We start from the raw sequence: 19,287 nt of genomic DNA on the forward strand, positions 1-19,287 counted from the left end.
AAGGGAAACAAATCATGACCACAGTCTATGAGTAGAATATGTTAGCAAAACCGAAAATCAAATAACCAGCAAGACACATAGGCAGCATGCAGTGAGGAAACACACGTGAGGAATAAGTAGAAGCATTTATAGCAATATGAAAGCATTTTCGTGAGCTTTCGCTACTGCAATCCTCATGCTTCCTGTACTTATCTGCCTTTTTTGACACCTCTTGCTGTGCTCTGTCTAAGTAGTGAAATTCTGGTGGCATGTTCATTTTAATCACCTATAAGGCACCACACGCTCTTGTGGCACTGATATGAATAAATAACACGAGGCCTTTTATTTTGATAAGACACAGCTACTCCCTTAGTCGTATGGTATGCTGTACTGATCCAAGCAGAAGACAGCTTCAATCAGTGTAGCCCATTATTCCAAAGGCCAAAAATTTAAATATATATTTGTATATGTATTTTTTTAATATAAAGCTCCTATGTGTCACTGTGCAGCTAATAGTCTTCCCAGCATGAGCACACAAGTCTACAGAACACTATGCCTAAACCCCAAGCTGTCATGCTAGATGTTTTTCTCTGCATAGTGTGCCTGCTCTGCAATCTGTTCTCTGTAGCAGCATCAAGACCTGCTTCTGCATTTGGTGCAAATGGATGGTATTTGCATTCCCTCGTTCCCTCATCTGCTTTCCTGTAATTCTTCATTATGTGCTCAAAGACTGGGAGTTCTGCTCCAAAACATTCTACTCCTGAAATGATGATTTGATGGTTTTCTCAGGTACTGTTCTGAAGTTCCTTCAGCCTATGTCTGTGTAACATTCTGTACGCCAAAGAGCTGACTTAAATACACACATAATTTCAAACATCTTATTGCCAACTTTCCTCTGGAATGGCTTTTATATGAAATGTATTGTGTAAAACTAAAACTCACCAAGAATCAGAGCATCATAGAACCCTTCAGTGACAGAGGCTGCCCATAGAGGTGGTGGATGCCTCAACCTTAGAGACACAAAATGTCAGGCTGGATGGGGCTCTGAGCACCTTGATGGAACCATAGATGTCCCTGGTCATTGCAGGGGAGTCGGAGTTGGAGTAGACAACCTGATGGTCCCTTCCAACTCAAGTGATGCTATGATTACTAAGGTTGGAAAAGGCCACAGTGATCATCTAGTCCAATCCTATCTGCAGTCATTCAAAAATCCAGAAAGCAGATAGCAACTTAGGGTATCATCTGAAAACACTAATTCTTGACATGAGAAAACATAGGCAGGAGGATTCTATGAAATGTTTTACTTTTACTTGATTAGATACCAAAAAGAAATACTAGATAAAATGCATAAACCCTAAACTCTCCTGTACTTTCAGACTACTGCTTGAGTCTGCTGGCCACATGGCAGAAGATAACCCTTGGCAGAGCTGGGACACCCCATGGCATGGATCTAAATCTTAAACAAACCTCTTAAAGATATTTAAAGGTATTAACAGAACAGCAGGAGGTTGATTTTATTGCTACTTCTGTTACATTCCAGCTGTATTCACTGGCATCAGTCTAGAAACTTCACAAAGGATTTATGCTGTTGTTTTTTTTTAACATAAAGAAATCATTTACAGATGAGCTCTGCAATAAAGGTCATTGTTCATTCCCCCTCACTAGGCCTTTTATTACCCTCATTAATACTGCTTTCTGTCTGCAGACTTGAATCTTCAACTGCTTTCTCATCTTTAACTTCTCTCACCTGAATACACCCATGGGACTTATCTGAAGGGCAATGCTAAGTATGCGCACATAACTTTACAGGATTTTTGTGCATGCATCTGGTCTGATTCTGTGATAACAACTGAATCTTTTACTGTCCTTCTCTGGAAATCAACTAAACATACATCAAGAGAGATGCAAATTTGCCTCAACTGGCGACAACACTTCAGTCTAAGAGCATTCTTTGGCACTGTAAGCTGTTATTAAAAGAAAGCCTTGGGAATCTATATGGTTAAATTCTTACTGAAGCATTCATGTCTCTGCATGAGGTACTACAGTTGCCCAAATTTCATAGTCATTAAAGAGAGATATGTCTAAAATACTACAACTTCAGGTTATTGTTACGTCTTGACTTGATAAAAATGCATGAATTTTACATTAAACACCAACCAACAAACAAACAAACAATAAAAAAAAAAACCTAGCAGAGGGATAAGGATAATTGCCTTGTCTGTTTAAAGCAAAGAAGTGTATAAGAACAGTATTTCACAAGACTGCAGCTAGGTCTGGAATTTGAGAAAAAAAGAAATATGTCAGCTGATGAATTACAAGCCTAATTACATCTGGGATAAGACTTTTTAGAACCCAAAGGAAAAATGATTTGCTGGATGTCAGCATGCTCAGATGCCCACCAGTGAGCAGTACCTCCTCTAACCCAAGGTTTCAGTGAAGACAACATACATGTCAACCACAGTAGAAGAAACACAAACTAATGAAAATGTGTGTAAGCTGTAATTACACTGTCTCAGTGAATGGCACTTGGGGTATTGTGAACAGATTGTACAAGTTAATTCACACAGGGCTTAATGAAGCATTCCCTGTTCTACAAACTTCACCACTTGATTTAATTAACCTTCATACCTATACACGCACTACCCACCAATCATAAGTGTTGGAAAACCCTTAAATAAACTGCAATGCTTTGGAGCTACACTTCGTAGAGAAACAAACGCTCGGTTTTATTCACTCTGTTGTCTCAAAAGCAAATTATAAGACTCTTAGATGGCAAATTTGGCCTTATGTCAGCTATACCAAATATAAGATCTAATTTCTTAAAAATAAAAATAAAAAAAAAAAATTGCAACAAATCAGAATCAATTTATTCACAAAAATTGAAGTTTCCCAGATTTACCAGAAGAGCGTTAACCATGAAAATAATTTGGGAAACTCTACCAGGATATTAAAACACGAGAGCATGCAGAACAAAATAGACAGCAGTCACATCTCAGTTCTGCAGGCAAAGCTTTGTACAACACAAACGGTGCTCTCCTGCTGACTTCAAAGAGTGAAACAAGTACCAGACACAGCCACTCATACGTCATTTCTTCCTACATGAGTATAAATTCCTGCTCAGGCTCTCCAGAACTCAAGGGCAGGTATCCAGTGAAAAAGTGAAAAAGCTGCCCTGTCTGTTCTCCTTTGAGCAGGAACAAAGTGAAGCAGGGAAACAGCGAAGCCTCATTTCACCATTTTCTGCTAATGAAGGCAGCAGAAACTGCTGCCCTGCACCATGAGAGAACAATGGCAGAGGAGCAGACAGAGCTGCTCTCGGCAGGCAGAGTTCTGCTCAATTTACATTGCAGAGATTTAACAACTGTGCATACAACAAAACAGAAGTAACATACTTTTTCACCTCCCCTCTTTGATTAAAATTTATGTAATGTATTTAATATTTTACTTCATTGAAAAAAAAACTACCAAGTTGAAATTACTTAATGCACAAATTAGAAAAGCATTCAATATTGGCTTAGAGAACTTATGTGGCATTGGAGAAACATTACTAAATCTTTCACAACAGCAAAGAGTGAGGGAAAAGCTATAGAGATAATTTATGTGAATCTCCAAAGTCATTTCAGTAGCATCTCTCATAAAAAATTAATCTGCAAAAGTTAGCAAGCATGACACAGAGAAGGGGAACCAGCGGACTGGAGAGAAGTTGGCTGAGGGATAAAAGGGAAAGTTTGCCAGCCATGGGAGATGAGGAGTCTATTTGCATTTTAAAATTGAATCGGCATTTTTTGGTCCAGTCCCGAGGACTTGCATTACAAGCAAAGAGAAGCAGAAAGATCTGCTTACACGCCTACACAGCAACATGGATTATTACTTGAAACAGAACAAAATCAAAACCACATACAATACAACACAAAAAAGAATCCATATAAAGCAACTGCATTTATGGTTACATTCTGTCACCCCAGACAAGAGACTTGGAGGAGGGGGCAGGAAACTGTAATAGAGGCTATAAAACAGGATTCTGAATTAAACGAGAATTCAGTCAACCCTGACAACTTAAACAGAAGGTACCAAATCTGTCTTTTTACTTCAGTGGTGCTATGCTATTCAGTTTGCAACAGAATCCCAACCGATGTCAATGTCATTTTGGCAAAAAGGATAATAATAATTCTATTTATAATATCTCCCTTCAAGGCACCATGTGAGATCACTCAAGCAAATTAAAACACACCATGAAAATATTTAAAGCATTATAAACCTGTATTTACTATTTCTCACTCCCGTAGAAAATTTGCAGTCAATGCAAAGCATTTTGTTTCACACAATTTATTGATGGAACCAAATGAGCACATGTTTTGTGCCACAATATAAAGAGAGGAGTAGCTAACCACACTCGTCGGCCTCCCTGAACTGATGCTAATTGCTCAAGGGCCAGCTTTCACCTTAGATATTCACTCAGCTCTTGGGCTGTGGCAGCCTGGTGGTCACTTAAATCTCAATGTAACAGATACTGGAAGAAATACTGTGATGCCAGAAAGTGACATACTGCCAAGAGATCAGGGACACAGAGCACAAAGATGACAGTGCCGCTGCTGTGGACTATTATTGGGAGTGTTTGGTAGGAATATGGTTCAAGCATAGTGCTGTGGAATCGCTTACTGATAGTGTTACAGATCTTATTAAATTATTAAACCTAGATTTCAACCCCTACTTGTTTTGTACAACAATCACAGGTGATACAAACAACAGGTATTTTGTTTTCCTGGCACTCTAAAAATCAGGGTCACTGAGTCCTCCATTTGCTTGTGCACCACAAAAACAGACCTCAATCTGAAACAGCCAAATCTGTACCATATTCTGTATATGGCTACAGTGTTCAATGGACTGGAGATGTTCTTATTCTGGTGTGCAATTTAATAAGACAGTAGAGAGCAAAATAAAGTAATAGACTTAGAAAACCTATTTATAGTGCATATGTCCCAAGGAGACACAGCTAATAACTAATTCATTTCACATCGCACATTTGAATGCAATATGAAAACTTCCCAGTTTCTTATCTGCACAGGAGAAAAGACCCCACTGTGGCTTTCTTTAAAATAATTAAGGATTCTTTACCAAAATATTTTAATCAAACTAAGTGTCTACAGAAGTCTTTTCTTTCCATGCCTCCTATCTGCTTCCTGAAGAGGTCCATGACTATTAAAGTTTAGATAAAATCGTTTCGTAACAGCAGTTTGCCAAGCTATTAAATATGGTGCTCATTTTCCTAGATAATACGTTTGTTTATCATACCGTTTTCTCCAAGCTGGATTAAAATCCAATATATTATTAGTTGTATCAACAGGAAACAGCTAAATAATCCAGTGAGCAACACAACTGTGCTATCTACAGCTGAAGAGGTTTTGATTTAGCTTTCTGTTGTAGAGAAACAGATCAGCTGAGTATTATCCAGTGGACTAGATAGCTGAATACTTTATTACAAATGATTAAGAATTAAACAATTGATAAGAAAGAAAGATAGGGATATATATAGTGCCTAAAAACATCATTTGAGCTTCCCTTGCACTGCAACTGTAGCAACAGCAAAGCAGGAAACAGATGCAATGCTCAGTGCAGTGCTAGTCTTCCAACTACTCCACAATTTTTCTTCTTCTGTTCCTCCATACTCTGAGTGTTTTAACAGCTTGACTTCAGTGTGACCACCCCAAGAACTGTATGGTTTCAGCAAATATTGGTGCCAAAGCTATAGCACAAATTAGTCTGCAGAAGATGCTGCAAGGAGACCCACCTTGTGCTCTATGGAAGCAACCACTGTCAGGGGAATGCACCCCAATGTACTGGGAAAATAAGGGGCCTTGTGGACAGCAATTACAAATACAACCACTGCAGAGTGCCTATGGCTCAAAGACACAGCAAACAATGACCCACTATTTAACCTGGGACTTGGGTTACTTTACAATTAAAAGGTAAGTTTGTGTTAAAGGGCTTTGTGTTGAAAGTGTAATTAATTGCTACAGAAAACAATGTGAATTAACTTCACCACTTCATAATGCAGTGCCCTTAGGGTCCACAGTTCTACTGAGTAGCATGGCAACATAGTAATTTACTTTAACCACAGCAGAAGCAGCATAAAACATTATTTAAAATTCATGTTAAACATAAAAGCATAACTAGATATAGTGAGCTTACACAGTTATTAATTTACATTAAATGTTCCATTAAAATGCTAGGAAACAACAGGGAAGAATACATGCACACATCCTGATGACAAAAACTTTACTGCCTTTCTACTGACAATCTGTACCCAAACTACACTATAGATGAATGCTCATTTTCAAATTTATTGTCCATAAAGTTTAATGAGTAAAAGCTCAATAAGTATGTCCTAAATCCCTAATTAAAGAGAAAGAATACAGATCTCCTTCAATTACCCTTAAGGGGCTGTAGGCTTTGGTATTTTACCTCCTAGGTAGAATATTAGCATAGCATTAGGAAGCAATAACAAGGGGACAGCTGAACACCCAGTTCCAGAATCAGACCTATTCTAGATTGTAAGAGAAGAAAAAATCTTTTACAGTGAGGGTGGTGAGGCACAGGAACAAGCTGCCGAGAGATGTGGTTGATGCCCCATCCCTGGAGATTTCAGTGTGGGGCTGGATAAGGCCCTGAGCAACCTGATCTAGCTGTGGTGTCCTTGTCCACTGCAGGGGAGTTGGACCAGATGGCCCTCAGAGGATCCTTCCAACTCTAAGGATTTTATGATTCTGTGAACTTTATATTTGTATATGTTGATTTTTTCTGGGAAATAGAGAGGAAGCAATGTGAGGTTTGCTCATTTTTACACTGGAGGAAGACTCCTGATGTTTTCACGTGTTTTATTTTCACTTTTGCTGTTTGCTTCTTTCATTGTCTTTCCTACCCCTGTTCTTTAGTCTCAATCATTGTATTAATCAGAAAAGATACATGTACAGAAACAAAAAAACAGTACATTATCTACTAGGATTATTAAAGCAATGTATCTAAATTATACTAGCAACCTAGCAAGTAACAAGTATAATTATAAGGAGGCTTAAAAATAACTGCTAAATAAAACAGCTGCAGTAGTTTTTCAGAATTTATCTGACCTAGAACATTGCCAGGTATCGTGTTACACATTTACACGCAAAGATTCTACACAACTTCTGAAGACAAAAGTCAGCTTAGCTGTTCAGATTCCTAAATATATTAAGATAAGGGTATAACACCAGCTGTTCAAAGTGACTGCCATTTCTTAGTACTTAAAACTTTGAAGACATTGTGTGCTACCAAGTTATTATATTGACTGTCTAATTATGACTTCTGTCCTTCAACTCAGTGGAAGATTAATTTTTTTTGAAGCTAATATTTAAACCAATCTTCATTAATTGCTGCTGTAAACTAGTTAATGGCTTCATTACACAAATAGGTAAGGAGATAAAAACCCAAAACGAAAAGAATATTCTAAAAAGATAACTAATAATGTTGGTTAAAAGCTTTTCTTTGTTTTCTTCAGAAGTCAGAATTATTTGTTTTCCCAGGGAAATTCCTGGCTGTGCATTTTTTAACATTTTGTTAAAAAAAGAAAAAAGAAAAACACCATACAACACATAGGTGTGTAAGCCCGTTAGCTATTAAACTTGCACATTTTAATGACTGAAAAACACAGCACTGCATTATCAGTCTAGAGGCATGTGGCAGCACATCAGGTTTTTGGTACCTTTAATTATGCTCTATCAGACAGGTCACACTAGCACCACCTCCGTAACACACGCAAGTGCAAATATCTCTTGAAGACTAAGAAGGGATCTCCTCATGAAGCGTATTTATAACCACTGCACTGCAAGGGCACACAGTTACCGATCATCCTGTCTCCCCATGATGTACCAATAGAGGCTCCTGATGTGCCAGTACATCAACTTGTCAGAAGCAGCTACAGCAGCATTAAATAGCAGCACTGTGAGCATGCAGCCGATGGAGTTGCAGTGCTGAGTGTACATAAAAGTTCAGATCAGTATGCTGCTGCTGAGGAAGCACCACTTCAGCTGCTGACCACGTCTGCTGTATTATTAGATGGCAATGCAGTGAGATAAATAGAACCACTACAAAAGCAAATGCCACACAATACCATATTATATACAGTTCTTGGATAGACCAAAAAAGAATAATAACAGACCTCTTTCCTGCCCATTGTTATGAAGAACTGAAACCTCATTTTGAAACACTTTGCTGTGCCAAATTCATGCTCCAGCTGTTAATTTCAACAGAATTTAAAGCTTTGCCTATTCCTGGTTTGTTGCCTCATTGTCCACTTAGCATCATCTCATCAGTTCAACAAACCCATTTGGTCCTTTTGTTAGAGACCTATGGTTATATGGACTGCTCTTCCACAGATCAGACCTACCTTCTGTATTGCATGCTTGACTGTGTTAGCAATTTTTTTAATCTCTATAAAATCTCTTCAGTAGTTGAAAATGGAAAATAACTTTCTGTTATTCACTGCACCACTCTGCCCTAAACTTTCTTTGCTATTTGCCTCTTTATGGCAAGGTCTGTCTTTACTGACTATTGAATAGATTAGCACAACCAGTTCTCTGCAAAACCACCTTTTAGATTTCTTTCACTGAACTATTCAAATCTGCATCCTCTGTTACATTCTTCCAATGATGCTTATCATCAGCCCTTTGTGCTGAGGAACTGGAGCTAAAGTGAGCTTATTACTGTAGTGCTCTCATTCTTAGTATCTAGCTGCAGCATCTGTGTTATTACAAATCTTTTTTAATATAGGAAGACTTCTAAAATAAAGGAAAAGTAGTTGGATCAAGCTCTCAAAAACAGTGACACAAGAGACTGAGTTGCCATGACAGTTTGAAGATTACCTTCTATAGATTTATTCCTTCACTGAATTACTACTGTGCTGAAGTAAAACTCAATTGTAATTATACACAAAAACACAAAGGCAGCTAACAAAACACATGAGCAAACATCCAACTTTCCCTAATATTTGTGTACCTCTTTACAGTATATGTTTTACATTCCACATTTTCAATGGCCCTGGTATTTTTAAATTCTGTAATTACTAAATCCCTTTCATTCATTAGCAGGATTTAAAAATCTTCAGCCTCTTACCACTATTACAGAACTATAGTACCAGAAATCTCTCATCTCACAACAGCCCTTTTCTTACTGCAGAGGGAGCCTGGCCCATTCCCTCTTCTCACAGCATGCATTAAGCAGCAGCACCTTAAGCCAAAGCCTATCATTAGCTCTAATTTCGTTGACCAGCTCCCAGATATTCCCCTATGTGGTGTTCACACTGAGAATGAGAAACCTCACACAAGGTCTTTCCTGTTCAGAAGTTCTTTTGGCAGATTTTTCCCACTGACTGCAAATAGAGGAGTGTAATAATTTTGATAACCTAAAACCACCATTAAATAATACCAGAATTTCCTTGAACAAAGAAAATGAATTTACTATACCCAAGTGCTTTGACCTGCCAGTTGCTAAATAGACAGGTACACAATAGACATTGAGACTTATCACGAAACACTAGGGATGGAGAAGGACAGGAAGGATTTGACACTGAGCACCACAGGCCAGCTGAATGTCATCAGAGATTGTATCATAACTCAGCAACCTTATCTTCTGGCTCTACTAATAACAGAGAAAAAAATTACCTATTATCTGTATGCCAAAGGTTCAATCTATTGCTATTGATCGAAATGGCAGACATATACTTTCAATTATTTGCTGTGTTGTATTAATTAAACAGCAGAATGATGGGAGCTTTTCACTAGCCTCTCAGCAGGAACATGTATTTGAACAGCATTCTATTCAGAAGGATAACCATCTGTAGACCAGCTTTGCAAGCCTGAACCCAGCAGCTTTCATACTTTAGTATTTTCTTTCCCAGACAACAGAAAACAGATTTCATGTAGCAGCTTGAAAGCTGCTGGCAACTAGCAAATCTTCTGTGCGTGACCTGCAGTCTTCTTTATTGCGGTCATGCTCCATAGGATCAGACTGGGATTGCTGTAGCATTTCCCTTAGCAAGATCTGAATGTTCACAAGAAGTCAAACATGCCAGCCAATCCAGCTTATGACCATCCACCCCAGATCCAGCTGTTATCCCAAGTGCATTCTGCATTAGAGAGAAACCATTGGAAGATTAGAGAGAAACCATTGGAAGATTTTGTATCCAGGCCCACACTAATGTAAGGATAAGGCTCAACATTTGAACGTAGAGGCAGGGAACAGCTGCAGCTCAACATGTAGCATGAAGAACAGAGAAGAAACAGCCAGGAAGCTTCCTCCCCTTCACCTGTAGCCAAAAGCTGACAGCTTTGAAGTTTTCCAATTCAACATCCGATATGATCAAAATTTTAACAAACTCTGTGCAACTGAATTAATATTCAATCTATGTCATGCTCAGATAAAACAATTTTAAAAGAATCAGTCCTAAGTTTTACATCTCATGGACTATCCAAGCAGAACAAAATATTTGAGTAGATACCCACAGGAATATCAGAGGAAACAAGTCCTTTCACACATGAAATAACACTTCAAAAAACATTATGAAATCAGTATGATCTGTGATAACAAAATCACCTCCTCTACAGTTTAAAAGAGACAGAGGTAAGAGACAGAAGGCACCCCTAAATAAAACAAAAGCAAAAAGAATTTCTGGACTCAGAATGCAGGCCAGCTGGCCATAGATTGCTTGCTATTCCCACAGCTATCTGAGATACCAAAGCAGATATAAAAAAACTAATGATTAACTATCACTTAACATAACAGCGATCCACTTTTTCTTTTGATAAGAAGTGTTACCTTACAGTCAAAAGCTATGCTCTGTTAGAACAGTCTCTTTCCCTTTTACAACTGCCAACTAAACAAAGTAAATGCAAATACATGTCAAAAAAAAAAAAAAAAAAGGAGATGACATTTGGTTTTGTTTTCTCACTTTTTTCTTTTCCACATACAGTAAAACCATAAGAAGTTGTCCTGCCAGCAGTCCCACTGTCTACCTGCCTCTGCAGACAAGCTGATAAACCACAGGAGTGGGTAAGTTTACCACCAAGATGCAAACTTGTTCTTGTTAGTAGCTTCCACAACAATAGGGACAAACCATACTGTTACAACTATCCAAAAAGCAACAGAATTAAGAGTGAAATAAGATCAAAAATGGTGAGTATACATGACTGTACCTTGGTCTATCATTTGGAAGATAAAATTTATCAGTGCAAGCAGTGCAGCTTGTCTACTATATTTAGGGCTAAAACCAGATGGATTCAGTCAAGGAAATCTGAGGATTCTAGATGCCACCAGTCGCCTTGCGCACAAGCTTCCTTATAGCTTTCCCTAAAAAACAAAGAAATTCAAGACAAAAAAAAGGTGAAATTTTTCCTCATCTAAGTTTAATTTTTCAAGCAGGAACAAAACTGTTGACCCCATTAAGCAAGAAAGCAACTTGTTCTCTCAATCTCTTTCAATAACAGAAAAATACCTTCTCAATGGACTCTCCCAAACTTCTGAGAGTGTAAATCAAAAGCTTCGGCCCAGAACTCTCCAACTCTTCTGCTCACTTCCACCTGTGTAATTTGCAGACACTCAAGTGATTTTCCTGTCTCAAACTCTTAATCCTAAGGAGGTAAGAATTATTTCTTGAATTACCAGACAGGTACCATAGTTCACTCCTGATCTACATAACTGGAAGCCCTTTGTGCAGCCATTGAAGGGATTCAGCTCAGATTCATCAATTCCCCCACCATCAAAAACCATTCAACAGGATGCTTATTGAAGCAGAGTTTTAAGAAGAAATCAGCTGATTCACTCAAAATTTTAAATGGACACCAGAGTATCAGTCTATAGCATCTAGAGAACAGGTGCCCCTTCTCTTTCAACGAAAGGTAGGATCTTCTTCACGAAAACTCAAGAACTGGGAAAAGTAAGGAAAAACAAATCACACAAGCATTAAAAATAAAATGCTCTATTTCACAGAAGCAAACTGTATTTCTGTCATCAGAACGTAAGGAGACAGAGTTAAGGAACCCATTTTATTAATACTGAAAACAGAGAAGACCAAGCTATCAATCCCTCATCCCGAGTCAGTACAGCATCAAAAAGAATAACTTTATGGAACCTTGTGCAATGTATTTTTCATTTCAATTTGTTTCTTCTGATTTTCTTCCAAAGCCTTTCTTTTCTAGAAGATATACTGAAAGGCAAATAGATGCAAGCTCTGTACAGGGAAAAAAACACATGGCAGGATGACTTCAATGCTTATTAACACATGCTTACATTTACACTTGTAGATCTTTGCAATTCAGAAGGATGAGTTGCTGATAATACCTTTTTATGAAGGTATTTGTCATCATGTGAATTTAGTCCAGACAACAGCAATCCATTCAACTTAGTCACTCAGGGGTGTGTCTGCACACATCCTACAGAGGCAAAGCTTAACTTCTGCTTACATTTCTGCTATTAAAAGCAGCACTTTCAATGACTAGTGAATGCAAATCGAGCTCATAGAATTACTGTGGTAAAAATGAAGGAAGTCCTATTGGAATGCAGACTATCATAACTCGATCATAATTTCCAAAAGCAGTGGGGCTATGATAATTAACATGGCAGAGGACTGGTATGTGTGACAACCTGAAAAGAATCATTGCATGCAGTGAATAGCCTGTGAAAGGTAAATAAAGCATCAAATGAAGCAAGCCAAGTCTTTGAGCACCACATCAACACAGAGAATTGTTTTTGTAACTGAATTTAAATCCACTCCCCAACTCTTCCATTGCCCTTTCCTTAAAAATACAAGGCTTTTCTAAATGAAATCCCATCCCATACAACTCGCCTTGCAAAAGCTGAGTGGCAAGTAGACAATTACTAATAAATGGCAATTTGTAAGTGAAAGTATGTAAGAACATATCTGCAATTAAGATGAAAAACCAAAAACTACTAAAATTAATATCTTGCCTACAATTTCTTGCAACAGTATATAAATGCAGTGGTCAATGCAGAAAGTACTTTCAAGACTTTGAGCACTCTTGTACGCTTCCTGGCTTGAGAATTTCAGATGTTCATTCTTTTTTAATGCAATCAGTGACTGCAGTGATTTGAATAACAAATAAATTCATTCATCTCTACACCATTCTGCCACCACTGGGAGACCTCACCTAAGCATCTATTGGCAGTATCATTCAAAGCCTCTCCAAGATTCAACTTCATCATTCAGCTACTATCCTTAACCAAACCCCTGATGACTCTCTTCCTATTCAGGGACAGCAGAGGTATCAGAGTTCACTGTCAGCGGGTTTAGAAAACAAAAGCTCTCATAACTCTCAATAACTATTATCCACTGGGCAAAGATATTGTGCCAATATTTTTATGTACAGAGTACATAAAAATAATTCCTAGAATAAATCACTACTTTTTTTTGTAAAGTTATTTCCAAATTCAAATATGTGTTCTCACATACCTGTCGTGATAGGTTGTCTAGGTTTTTGATGGCCTTTGGTATGTAGCATTCTCCTCTGCAAGCATGGTTTCTAGTGATTTCTAAATTGCAATGAAGAAGTTGTATTTGTGGTATAACCACGACTTCAGAGTGATGAAGTTTTCTTTAAAAGCAGCAGTATTTTCTGTTTCTCCTACAGATACAATTGTGGACAGAGTAGGGAAGAGAACAAACCTACCTACAAGAAAACAAGAGTTTCTTAAAAGCCTGTAAAAGGACTTAGGTATCTGTCCTCCCTTTTTGGATACTACCTATCAGAACGTTACTTCTATCCAAGCAACTTGTCTTTCTTATGACCTTGGATGACTGTGCTAACACTCAGCTCCATTATGACATTCAAAGCCATTCTATATTACATTGCAGCATTCCAGAATTTTCTGATTAGCCAAACAGCAGAAGACAAGCAGCAGAATCTATCATACTCCTGAAAACATACTGTTATGACACTATCATTAGCATGTAGTTATACAGTAGGAAATAACACCATAAACAAGGACTGCTATCAGTATTTTCTGAAAACTCATATTCTGCTGTTCTCCCAACCTCTGTAGATTTTAACACCAACAATAGCTGTTCTTTTCATTACGGCTCTGGTCTGTGTGACTGATTTCTTATTCTGGGCTGAAAAGCAAGCCGATTGGCTACATAAAATGCTGAATACCATAGCAACTGACTTGCAACCTTGCTAGCATGCAGGAAGGATTTTGTACTTGAACGAGAGCTACAAGTGAAAACACCAGGCTAAGAGCAGACCTGACCTAACATCAGCAATGCAACAGAACAACGAGGCATTTAACCTCTCCCTAATCTTTCCTCATTCATACCTTTCAACTGCAAAGAGCAGCAGCAAATCTTCAGATTCTCATTAAATAGAGCCAACAAGGAAAAATGCATGCTATGGTATTGATTCAACATATAGATCTACCCAGTGCAGACTCCATGCCAAAACAAATAGGATTAAATATTGAAAAATCAAGTCATGGAAACAGAGCAATAATAGATGTTGACCTTTAGTTTTAATTAATAATCTTATCACTCAATATTGAAAAAGATTAGAAGTTTCTAAAGAAACATCTCAAAATATATTTAACTCTGCATTGTCCATGTTAATGGCTACTTTTACGAACACATCAAAGTAGACCAATGGCTACCAGTAAAAACAATCATTTAATGAGAACACCCTGTAAAATCTGCATCAGGTTTACAAAAAAAAATATAGGAAGCAGAATATTGCTCTAGAAAAACAGCAAGAGGCCTTCTACTTCCGGAAAGCAACACTCTTTTAGGCAGATGAAGCTCACTGTGTTTAGGCTTTATAGGCTGAGAGAAAACCCATCTTCATCATTCTTTGTGCACTGACTGAAAAGGAATTCAAAACCTACCATGAAAGTAATACATCAAGTGAAGAGGACCAAGTACGAGACCAACTGCACAGCTACCCACAGTGCTTTCAAACCAGAGACATGTGAGTGAAGTACATAACTCTATAGCACCGGATTAAGTCACTTGACTCGACAGGCACCATTCCCAGTGAGCTCCCACCGATATTAAAGAGTGCCATCAGCCACCCACACTCACAAAAGTCCAAATTCTTGCTTGTATTAAAATGAGGGGAGGGGCCTTTACCTTCCTGAATGTGAAAATACTAACTACCAATGAAAGAAAGAGCGTTAGTGGGATTGTGACCTACTGATTTATTTGTCTCTGACAGAAAAAGACAAAAAATTCTTAAGAATCTTTGACCCTCAAATTCAGGCAGCCTATCAGGGAGTTTACAGTCACAGGAAACACTTTCATCAGTGAACAGACATACGAATTAACGAAGCATAATTGGGTTTTGGAATTAATTTCATTGTATTGGTAAACAGCTTGACAAGTTCTACTCATGTTGCTGAAATCAGGCAAAGTTGTTTTAAGTCTGTGATGTATCAGAACTCAGACATAAAATCAGCCTAGTTGTAAATAAACATTTGTACTCAGGACGTACATAACTCCAGGTATAGCTGCATCTATAGTATGTAGGATGTATGTGTACTTTGTTACATGCCACTGATACATATGTACCCAAATCAGACAGTATGCAGATGCCTTAAACAAAGGCCCTTCTTCTCAAAATGTGGAGTTGTTGGCTCATTTTGAAGTCACACTTTCATTTAGTTCACATTCTGTTAAACAGCGCAGTATCCTCCAGCTTGGCAGACCTTTGCCATTTTTCTATCTCAAACAGAAACAGGAAAAGCAAGACAAAGAGAATTCTGTTTCTCTAGATTTTATGAACACAGAAAACATCCAACGTTTCCCTTACCCATCAGCTAACAGCACCTGAAGGGTAGATCATAACAGAAGGGATAACAGAGGGGATAACCCCCATAACTCCAACTTTCAGAATGAGATAGTTGTTTGTTTTGAAGCAAGGAGGTTTTTTTTACTTGAGCTTTTAGCTAGTAATTCACACACAGACAATAGCACTTGTTTTCTGGAACATGCAAACTGGTCCTCTGTGTTTAGTACTACTTGTGCAGACACACTGTCTAAAAAGGCAACATATATATATACTGACATGTATATCATGTATATAATATGTATATATTATATATCATGTATATAATCATGTATATATATGGAGATGTTCAAGACCTGCCTGGATGCCTACCTGTGCGACCTACTGTAGGGAACCTGCTTTGGCAGGGGGGTTGGACTCGATGATCTCTGGAGGTCCCTTCCAACCCCTACAATTCTGTGATTCTGTGATGTAGCTGTAAATATATCCCTTTCACATACAGGATCAAATTTTGTTCTCATACCAATAAGTTTATTAAACTCGAGTTTAAGGTGATTTATTATTACCATTTCCCAAAAACATAGTAAATTTCCTCTGAAGAGCTTATCTCTTAACTCAGAAATGAAGAGGAAAGACAGGAAAACAGGCCAGAAGTATGTTTATTCGTTCTGTGTACACACACACACACACACACACACACACACACACACTCGGTCTTGCCTATACAAATTAGAAAACGTAGATCAAGGACAATAAATTATTCTAACAGCAAAGGTCAGTCTAAAAGAGGGCTGGGATACAATTTTTTTCTTTGACCTCAGCTCTGAAAGAATTTCTCCATGCACAAAATGGCTTGAAAGAAATGACAAAGATACAGTACTGCAGCAGAGATTCAGTGAAGGACATAATGATAAGGCCAGGAAATTAGTTCCCAAGACAGGATACGAAATGAAAAAGTACCCTAATCACTAATGGTCAGACAATGGCTCCAGTTGCAGTGTTTCAAAAACTCTGGCAGAGGGTATGACAAATGCTCAGAAAGCAGGAGAGGACGCTGCTGTTATCCTTCACCCACATAGCAGAAGGGCATTACTTAAACATAAGTGCTGATACCTTTCTTGTAGTAATAATTATTATGATAAAACAGGTATTTCACAGAACTACTGAGGTTTCTGTAAAAAAAATAAGTTTCATGTGTACATATTTGCATGTTAGGCTGCTTGAAGAGCAGCTGGAGGCAACTCATTAATATGAAGAAAACTCAGAGCTAAGGCAGTATAACTTGCTCCTTCAATAAATAATATTGATGATACAGCTAGGGCCCAAGAAAAGAAATATTAAACATGAAAGGGAGTGTCTCAGTAGAAGCACAGTACAATCTACTAAAAAAAACACCCATCTTCTTACAGTGATCACTGCAAGAAAATACCCAAACCATCATACAGATGCACAGCACACCAACTCCTGTATCTATACGTTATTCTTTTTTTTTATTCGGAATGAACCCCATTCCTTCCAACAATATTTAGACTTCTGAGTTCAAAAGTGAGTTGATCTAGGCAGTTGAATGTGCTTCACAAACCACATAAGGGTGTTTGCCCAGTTAGTCTCACAAGAAGATTTACATAATGAGGAATTCAAAAAACTGGTGGGAAAAAGCAGTAGCACAAAAGTACGTCATCAGTCTGAAAACTGACAAAATTCCCTAGTGTGATACACAAACATCAGCACGACTGCAGAAGTATGTAATATTAACTCTGCTTTCCCCATTATTAAAGTGATAAATCACAACAGTGAATTTAGCACGTTTGACCAAAGACAGTTGTAGTGTTAGTGGGTATGTATAGAAAGTCAGAGTCATTTCATGCAGTTTTCCACAGTCCAGTTAAAAAAAATTAACAAAACAGATGGCGTGTATAACAGAGTTGCTCAGCAGGTGAGAGACAGAGAAAGAAACAATAGAGAACGGGCTACATGGCTTTAATTTTATTGTAAATTCTTGGGGTTTGCATCATGTTTGGAAAATCTCAGGCTCCAAATAGCAATGCTTTGTACATGCAGCATCCAGATGTGCCACTTCCTCTAGGAGACAGCTGTTTTCAAAATCACTTTTATTCACTGCTTGTAAAGCAACACAGTACAATGGAAGAACTGTACACATCTTTGTTAGATTTGCTATTTGTGGCTTCCGTGGTCCGTTGTCGTAAGGGCTGCCCTGCAACCAGCCATCTGGGATGAAAACGGAAGTTATAAGCACCCTTACCTCCAGGTCCATCTTCAGAATCAACCTCATAGATGCTCTCCCCTTCCATGCTGTCTGTACACCCAGCAGAAAACAAGATCTCTCACAGGTGACTTGCTCAGGATCCAGAAGGAAGCTGAATCCACCCACTCTGAAGCCAGCAAGTGATATCTTTCAAATAAAAACATAAAAAACAAAGCCATTGATCCACTTCAGGTATACAAAGGAACAGTCATTTCATTTGTCCCTTAAGCCCCCATTGTTTCAAAACTGAATGTCAGTTCATTCCAAGTCCAATATCTGAGGACTTTATAACAAAACAGAATAAAACCTCTAACCCACATAGAGCACTTGCATCAGCCCAAATTCCAGGACTACACTGAGATGAAAGCCTCAGCACAGATTCATGCTACTTTTCATATGGACTGACATGACTAGAAGTGGGCAAAATGAAGCAATATACCAGCTATCTCCAGGACTAGCTCTTCTCTGCCAGCATAATGAGCTCAAATAATACACAGGTTACAAACAGCAGCACAGTATGAAAGTGTAGTCATATGAGCTGGCTTTCTTAAGACTGCACTTTGGGTCTACTTTAAAATTAGATAATGAAAGCATCTCAGTTTAGTAATGGACTCCATTTGCAGATGAAGGTAAAGAAGAGTGTAAAGACGAGTGTGGACAATGGAAGAACAACATCCCTTGGTATGTTTAAGAGAAAGACAAATTAAGGGAACAGTACTCTTTTCATCTGAACCGAGCCTAAGTACCTACTTGTTTTTCTGTTACTCTGCTCCAGTGTCGCAAGTTTTTACCATCTCCTCCTTTTAAACAAAAATCAATTTCAATTAATTTACTATGAAAATAAAAAGTGCTAATGAGTCAGGAAATATCCACATATCAGTGCCTCTGAGCAGAAGAGACAAAAAGCAATTACAACAGCATGGAGCTGCTAGAGTAGTTGTGAAGCGAGCAGAGAACTGTTGCACACTGGATGCTCATGATCCACACAGCTAAGACAGATGGAAAAACAAAACAAAAAAAAAAAAAACAGAAAAAGCCATCAAAAAAGAGTACAGAGGCCTTTTTCTGTCACAGATGAATTTGGACAGGTCAATAACATAAAATACGATGCGAGATGGATGATCAAATACATGAATGGTGTGATACAAAAACACAGTTCAAGTACCATCCCTATCCTGGAGCTAGTTACAAAGCAATGCACTGCCTGCTTTCCAGTTTCAAATGAGT

At 38.1% G+C, this 19,287-nt stretch overlaps 1 protein-coding gene across 9 annotated transcripts in view; it reads right to left on the bottom strand.

Moving 5' to 3' along the window:
• The window catches only part of PPP2R2C (protein phosphatase 2 regulatory subunit Bgamma), a 168,253-nt gene that overhangs the window by 66,940 nt on the left and 82,026 nt on the right, over nt 1–19,287 (bottom strand). For 2 of the 9 annotated variants that reach the window (XM_048941506.1, XM_048941505.1), the window contains exon 2: nt 11,202–11,355. The exons of 5 other annotated variants lie outside the window; for them this stretch is intronic. In XM_048941506.1, coding sequence (XP_048797463.1) covers nt 11,202–11,214 — 13 coding nt within the window. In that variant the 5' untranslated portion in view covers nt 11,215–11,355. Of the gene's footprint in view, nt 1–11,201; nt 11,356–18,057; nt 18,208–19,287 lie in introns of all 9 variants that reach the window. 2 more of the 9 variants (XM_048941504.1, XM_048941502.1) reach the window with 1 other exon arrangement.

Source organism: Lagopus muta, chromosome 4 (assembly GCF_023343835.1).
Source record: "Lagopus muta isolate bLagMut1 chromosome 4, bLagMut1 primary, whole genome shotgun sequence".
NCBI lineage: Eukaryota > Metazoa > Chordata > Aves > Galliformes > Phasianidae > Lagopus > Lagopus muta.